Below are 8,418 nucleotides of genomic sequence, written 5' to 3' on the forward strand. Positions count from 1 at the left end.
CTAAAAATTGAGTAAACAGTTAATATATTGTCAGCAGGGTATCCTCATGCACACAGGTAATACTAAAGAAACGTGTTATGTTTGTGTACAAAATTATTTGATAACCAAATATAACACATTGTCATTACGGATGTCCTTATGCGCATAGGAAAATTTCCATACCCACGTAGTTCAATATTAAAGTATGTTATCATTCGGGTTCAAGGCCATTAAATGAAATGTGCTTGGGATCATTATTTGTGGTAATATAACTCCGGTTATTATAGTGTTTAGTGTATATTGTATCATTTTCATTTTCTTTACATTGTTTTTGTTGTTGTCTTGTCTATGTATTTATTTAAAATCATTTTCATGAATAAACTGTTTATAAACAATTATAATAAAGATTAGAGAATAAAATATTTTTTTTATGAAAATGAAATGTGTTTGATATGATTAAGTTGTTATATATTTTAAGAAAATGGGTTTAACATGACATTAATATTTGCCATTTTTGAATTTTTATTTAGTGATGGTGGTAACAAAATTTTACAGAGATATTAAAAAGTATGTCATGTAGCTATTGCACAAATGAAATAATTTTACAGGATTTCATTTTTTAATGTAAAGATACTATGTCTATAAATAAATTATCTTTAGAAAAAAAATCTGTATAAAGAAGTATTGGTATAAGTGCACAAATAATGTACATATTAACGTGCTTAATTCTGGTGGGGTCACACACTTATGTTTTCAAAAATAAGTCGATCTGGCGTTTTTCCCTGTACATTTATTCTGTATCTTAAAACAACTGCCATACACACAGTAAAAAATAAAAATAATAACTTACACATAATAAATATTTAATATTTGAATTCTTTTATGGACATTCGTTGAACAAGCACTGAAATATGTGCATATTTTTTCCCGACATTTTGCTTGCATGTATAACAAAGCAAACTACTAAATATCGTTAAATGCACGAACATTATACAACTATTATTCATATACTAGTATACTGCATATGTATATAATTCACATTATCCCCAAATATAAATATCAATACAAATTCGATACATACATACCCGAACAATAAGTTGAGGGTAATCAAACCTATTCTGTTCCCATTGTGTTTATTTACAGGTTTGTATATCTTTTGTTTATTGTTTAGAAATTACAATAAAGCGGGCACACATTCGATTCATATTTAAATCAATACTGTCTGGTATGCGTATTTGAAAAGGCCAGCTATATTTAGCATCGCTATATGGGTAACCAAGGGTCGGATAGGCTGTCGACTGGAGGAAGAATACATGTATCCTGGTCCCTGGATCCAAACTGCAGGAGGAAAAAACAATGGACATTCAATAATATGTCTTCGTCACACGAGTGAAATTTCTATATAGGAGAAAAGCTGGTCATACCGGTAATATCGATAGACTATGTGCATATGTAACTACCAATGCTGAACCCACGTAGACAGACGGCGTCGGGACGAATAAAATTACTGGTAAGTCATATCTAGCTTTTTTTATTTAGTTAAACAAAATTGTTTATAGAAATGTATTAGTATTAAAATATGGAAAATATTGTAGCAAAATGATGTAAAATTTGTTAAGATAAAACGGAACAAATGACTGATTATGAACAATGTAGGTGTGATAATTGCAAATGGCTGCCAATACTATAAATAGAACCACGCAAACACGGAATTTATTATTCGTTTTGGGTTGCTAACATGAAAAATATGGTGTAGGAGGAAAAAGTTTTAAAGGTGAGTAGATATTAACTTAAAGTTAATCATCATTTTCATTTAACTTAGATCACAAAATAGGTTAATACAGAATATGGAAAAATAATTCAGGTGAGGAGATGTTTAGAGTTATTCCTCACGATCTCATATGCACACAATCCACTCTTTCTATCTTTACTGAATCATAGTTTCGTTGATTATTTTATTTTAGACTTGAGAATTAAACAAATGTGACTCCCATTGAACTACAATGTGAGTAGGAAGGGATGACACATATCAAGAAGAGACATTTGGCCATAGTCTGGTACTTTGGTGAGAGAGTCGATAGTTTTAATAATTGAACAATTATTCTTGTATTTTGTTTCTTTCTTTTAAACACTTTTTTGTTTGTCTTTTAGATCTGACATGATCAAACGAGCCCATCTCCCTCCATCAAAGAAAATCTGTAAAAATGAAATACGACAAATTGAATTTAATGACAAAAAAGCTGACCATGTTCGAAAGACACCAACATCAGTGGAGGATCACATAAAAGAAGCACCTTCGGTCTTCAAACCAAAATGGATGAGATCTTCAGACGAAAGCCAGAAAATTTCCCGAAAGGTTCAGATCAAACGTTGGCTTCTGCAATCCATCCGCCCTAAACACTACAAGAAAAAACATAACACGTGTCAGAAAGAACAATTGATTGTTAACATTGTTAACTACGAAATTGGACTTGATAATCCAGGATTCGTTTTTGAAGAACTAGAAGAAGAAGATGAACAAGTTCATTCAACTTTGATGCAGTTCGACGGAAATGTTGGTATAGAAAACAATGATCAACAGATCACTGGATTTGTGTCTGAGAATGTACATGAATGTGGTAAAATAACTGTACAAGAACTGGAAGTAGATTGTCCAGATCCCTGGTTTGCCAATGGTATGGACAGTATGTTTAGTTTCTTTACGGGAAATGTATGGGGAACATGTATGATTTCAACATTAGGACTTGAAGAGGTTGCCTCAGCTACATGTAATGCTATTTTGCCACTGTCATATGGAATCCAGGAGGGATATCCTACGCCATTAGAACAATCCAACGAAAAAGAACACGAATTTGAAGCAGCGAATTATGATCAGTTGAAACGTGAGTACATGTCTGTAACTAAGCGACTCATGCGAAAAGAGAAAAGAAATAACTTTCTTATGAAGAGACAATGGGAGATGACAGCGACCTTGGTAAAGCAAACCAAGACAATCACTCGACAGGAGGAATGCATTGAAATGAAAGACAGGGTGATTTCTGATTTGGAAAGTAAATTGAAGAAACTGAAAAAGAAACCTTTAGTTGTTAACAATCATATCAATGTTGAATATGCTGAGTCATTCATGGTTTCAGGTGGTAGAGATAACTGAGTGAAATGAAAACAATAAAAATATCAAAGGTAAGAAAGATAAAGGACATCTCAAGCAAAATTATGCTTTCTCCATATTTCTGTTTCCATAAACATATATTATCTTGATTTTTAAGGTTATATGAACGTAACGTATTCAGTTGCTGGAGTTAACTTATTTATTGGCCTTTTAGATGTTCTACAAGGAACTTAATTATTTTCATTTTTGCTAGTTTGTAATGTTGTCATTTTTCTGGTACCTTAATCAGTGGCATGAATAGAACATTACATCTTGTTTAATTATAGAAACCACAAGCCGATGGAAATTTCCTACCCGGTGTCGAAGGGATCGCGTCGTGGTAAAAGTTCCTACCTCACTTTAGATTGTACTGAATGTGCTTCACTTATAGATAGTAGTATACAATCATAGAAATGTACATAAAGGAGTGAGCTATCATATCCTGCTGACGTCATTTCCGTCCATTCAACCCATAAATGACGGTTCGACCCATAAATTTAGTTCCATTACAAATGCTGCTAACATGGGGACTTCGAAATGCTATATAATAAGTAATGCTGTACTCTGTGCCGGTGAAAAGTAATAACTTGAGAATCATAAATAAGCTAGAGTGATGATATTTACTAACGTGCATGTGTCTAAGGTGACTAGGGAATCTAAGTGAAATTGTAAAATACATAGTGAATTTAGATCAGATGAATGTAAAATGATGGGATATTAATGACAACATACGACAACTAAGATAGTAGTATAAATAGTTATCATGATCTAATTTCCTTACCTGTGGTATATGTAGATATACGCCAAACTATGACAATCCACAGGTTTACATTAAATCAGTGAAGTTTTAGAAATGCATTTTAAGCTTTAATAATTCAAACTAGTAAAACCAGCTACAGGTAGCAGGTTTATATTTTATCAGACACTTTGATTTCTTGGTCACTTCAACTCAAGTAAAAACAAGTTTTGAAAAAGGGGAAATATAGGACGGTTTAAAATACACAGGGAAATGACACATATCATTTCTGTTTTTTGACTATGCATTAAACTAGAATAAGTGATATTGAAAATATAGGAAATCCACGTATGTTGTAGTACATAGTTTTGTTACCATATCCCTGTGATAAGATTACAATGTTTATTAACATTGCACAGGTGTGTAAATGAGAAGGTCATACACCTGTTTATACATTCCAATGTATGTGTGTACGAGTGGGTTATATGATACTATCAATATGGTATTTGTGTGTATACATATGTATATTGTCGGTACCGAGTCCACAATCAGGTTCAAAAAGTAAGGAACATTGAACTAAATACTTAAGATTTGTGACATTTTTAAAGAGGCAGTTCAATGAGTCGAATATACAGGTAATTCTCATACATAGCGTAAAATTTAAAGTCCCCATAAAGCTATTGGTTATCATACCTTAAGGGAAATAAAATATCGACAAATTCCATTGTATTGCTAAAGATCTAATTGATGTAGAGTATTGATATTTCTTATCGTATAGCTAAACGATTACCGGGTATATTAAGTACTTTAACGTTATACCCATGCGCGCAGCTATGTTTGGAATTGCACAAACTAACCTATTTCCGATATAATTCCAACCAAATATCCATGAATAATTAAACAATAACCTTAAGATTAGCTACAGTATACATTGCGGTTATATGGAAATGAATATGAAAAATTGATTTATACTTATATCTTCGATTCTTTGAATTCGTTTGCATAATAAAAATCCATCTATTGTCGTTCACCTGCGTATCTGATGACGAAGTCATTATATATAAAAGACCAACTAACTTTCCGAGACGGCTTTTAATTGTGAACGCCAAACGAGATTGATAATTCAGTAGAGTCGCAAAAGTTATTAACTTACCGTGTATACTACACGTATATTGATATGTAAATAAATGTGTTCACATAATAATTCATATATACATTGCACCTTACAAATATTATTCTTTTCTTGTTTCGCCAATCCGGAGATCTCATTATTCCGGAAACTATGGTGCTAGTCCGATTTTGTTTTAATTTTTATCCATTGTTGTTTTGTTATTATACTACAATGTATATAGGTATACGATTCGTTTATTGTTATTTTTACTGGAGAAATCATTGGTGCTATCTGTATAGGACCTTAGCAAAACATAACAATCAAAAATATAAGTGTAAACAAAATTTACAAAGAGTCAAAACGAAAGCATTATTATACAGTAAAAACCGAAAAAAATACAACTAGATATTATTATCCATGCACAAAAAGGTTTCCGTAATTAAAATAAAAGATAAAGTGTTGACATTTGAAAGATATGAAATATGTATATTAATTCTTTTACTAAGGATTTATTTACAATTGATATTAAAATGGATTTCGGAATACTCTGATTCATGAACATGATATTATTATTGTTTTGATTTTGTAAATAGTTATGTGAAATATGTGGCTAGAAAGCAATACGTCATTACCTCCCATCGAATTAATTGTTTGTTTTTTGTTTGTTTGTATTCTACGAAACTTTTTTGAGGAAACGGAAATGTGTTTAACAAAACCTGCTGATATGATACTTGCATTTATCCGTAAGATTTCTTCACGCAAGTCGAATTGTTTGTATTCGGTGTCTTATTTTCTGTATTTTATTAAAATCTATTTAACCATGTGCTTAATTCTCTTACACCTTGCAATGTGTTTCATATTTGGTTTAAAACAAGCGACCTGGTGTAGCTGAAATGGACTTATGCTTTCTGAAACCCCTTTAAAGACAAACAACTGATGTAGATATCATTTTTATTTTAAACATATTTTATATTAATTAACTAATTGGGTTTGGACACAAGTTTTCTTAGTTATATCCTCTCCCTAGGAGATAATATAAATATATGTGTATACATAATGGACATCAGAATATACAATATATACTTATATGAATAAAAGATTATCATAAAGGAGAACAGAATAAAAAGGTTAAGACAAAAGATAAAGAAAAACCTAGGCGCCATATTTTGACATGACCAGTATGGCGAGATATGCTAAGGTCTCAATTGGGATTCCATTGTGCTTATTTTCCTTAACAGGAATACAAATTTATTTATTTTAAAATTAAAAATTTATTTCATTGAGAAATAAAAAAAATCACCGAGATGAATTTTATCAACTGCAAGAAAATTGTTCCAAATAACTGCCTAGACTATGCTTGATTGTCAAAAATGTTCTGTTGTGTTCAGCCAATGTACAAGGTGTAGTGAATTAATTCAACCATATGTTCATTTATTTTGGATAACAAATTTATGTATTCTTTTCTCGTTTGTTACATATATCTTTACATGAATGGTTCAATTTAAGGTTACATTGTACATTGATTTATACAAATAATTCGTTTATGTTTTATTTGTGTGTTCTTTGCTCTTTTGAAACACATTGAAAAAAATTGCTCATTTTATAGTCACTGTGGAATTGATATACAAAGTCTTGTACAAATTGTCTCGTTTTTAATGAGCGTATTCTATTCATCTATTTTGGATAACTAGTTTTGCATTGTTTGCTCTCATGAAACACAACTTAGATGCAAGATTATTACCCAGTTAGTGTAAATGTGAATTAATGGTTCAAGGTTTGGGTAAATTTATATAAGGTTTATTTAAATTCTCATATGCGATGTCTCGTGTTAAATGTGCACATACATTGCTTTATATAATATTTTTTTGTTAAAATTCCGCCGATGTTTATGTAAATAGTTCTAAAACCACAGGATTATGCTGTTTTCTAGAGAGAAAAACAAAAGAAATAAGTAAAATTTTCTGTGTTGGTTGAAAATGGAAATATTAGGGTTAATATTTTGAATCCTTTTATCAGTACAAAGACATATTTGGGTTTTAGAAAACTGCTAAAAAATTACTATTGTTATTATTTAAAATACAAGCTAGTATTTGTTGCTTTCACCTTAAAATGTGTTCATGCGCTTTATTTTCTTTGTTATTCATCTATTTGTGAACACAGAGAAAGAGAAAAACGACGTTACGATGGTAAATGTTCAGTGGTCAAAGTTTTTACAAACTGAACGAAATAAATTGCATTTACTGGCCCCAAACGATGTCAAATTTTCACTTCTACTGATGCGACTTCCATTGTATATCTGAATCATGATTTTTACGGGACGTTGATATGCTGAATATGAGCTTTCCAGGCTGCGTATAACAAGATAGCATATACATCTTACAGCTTATGTACAGTCAACCAAATTGCTTTCGCGCACGAGTGAATTTTATGTATTTCTAAAAACAAATTCTCAAAAAGGTAAGTTCAAAGGCATTTCCTATGAAAACTAGCCTACACCATATAGCTGTTTCTTTCTAGAAATTGTTGGTGTTTGCATGTGACATAAATGTCAATGCAACTACAGAAAACAAATACAAAGAATGTTACTAGTGTAAAAATAAATTAAATTATGAATAAAAAATTAGCAACACTCAAGTAATCATTGGTTTCTTAGCAGCTGTTGTGGAAAGTAAAAAAAATCATTTTCTCATTAGAAGACAATGGAAATGACAGTGACCTTGATAAAGCAAACTAAAACAATAATTTGACAGAAAGAATATATAAAATTGAAGAGCAAGGGGTTTTCTGAACTGAAATAGCAGATGATAGAGATAACTATTTATGGATCATCATCTGGATGATTCAATTTGATATAATTGTCGTGTATGAAAACTGCTGAAATTCACTTTCATATTTAGTTACCTCCCCTGTGTATTCAGACAATAAAACATTAATGTCGTCATGTCAGTTTGTGTTCTTAATTCCATAAACACAAAGATTTTTGGGTAAGTGAGGAAGCGAAATGATCAGCTCAAAGTTGTTTACTTGTAGTCGTATTATAGATAATAATCCAATGGAAATTTCCTATCACATGTGTTGATTATATGACGTGTGCAGTGTAGTTGCTCACTACTTTTGAATGTGATTCATTTGTGAAAAATTAGAACACAGTCATAAAAATTTACATAAAATAGTACGATATGAAATTTGCATAATATTATATTGTTTAATGTCTGACATTACTTCCGGCCAGATAAAAGGCGCATTCGATTATTGAGCCATATATCAGTTCATTATTAAAGTTAGCTTACATGGGGACAAATTAATACTAAACCATTTTTATGATAAGTAATACTGTGGAACCTGCTTTAGCGACCTGCTGCAGTTATCACTATTGTATTACGAAGGATTTTCTTTGTATTTTTGAAGAAAAAAAAATATATTCCTGATATATAGTGTACAGAT

General features: G+C 31.0%; 1 protein-coding gene across 1 annotated transcript; it reads left to right on the plus strand.

Moving 5' to 3' along the window:
• The first annotated feature begins 2,131 nt into the window (after positions 1–2,131).
• LOC138328517 (uncharacterized) lies at positions 2,132–7,915 on the plus strand. Its single transcript, XM_069275354.1, has 2 exons — positions 2,132–3,159; positions 3,415–7,915. The coding sequence occupies exon 1, from the start codon at positions 2,138–2,140 to the stop codon at positions 3,128–3,130; it is 993 nt and encodes a 330-aa protein (XP_069131455.1). The 5' UTR covers positions 2,132–2,137; the 3' UTR covers positions 3,131–3,159; positions 3,415–7,915.
• The last annotated feature ends 503 nt before the right edge of the window (positions 7,916–8,418 follow it).

The sequence above is a fragment of the Argopecten irradians genome, chromosome 7 (assembly GCF_041381155.1).
Source record: "Argopecten irradians isolate NY chromosome 7, Ai_NY, whole genome shotgun sequence".
Classification (NCBI taxonomy): Eukaryota; Metazoa; Mollusca; class Bivalvia; order Pectinida; family Pectinidae; genus Argopecten; species Argopecten irradians.

What these genes read in the sequence shown, in the direction of transcription:
- LOC138328517 (XM_069275354.1), top strand. Translation starts at nt 2,138, where the DNA reads ATGATCAAACGAGCCCATCTCCCTCCATCAAAGAAAATCTGTAAAAAT.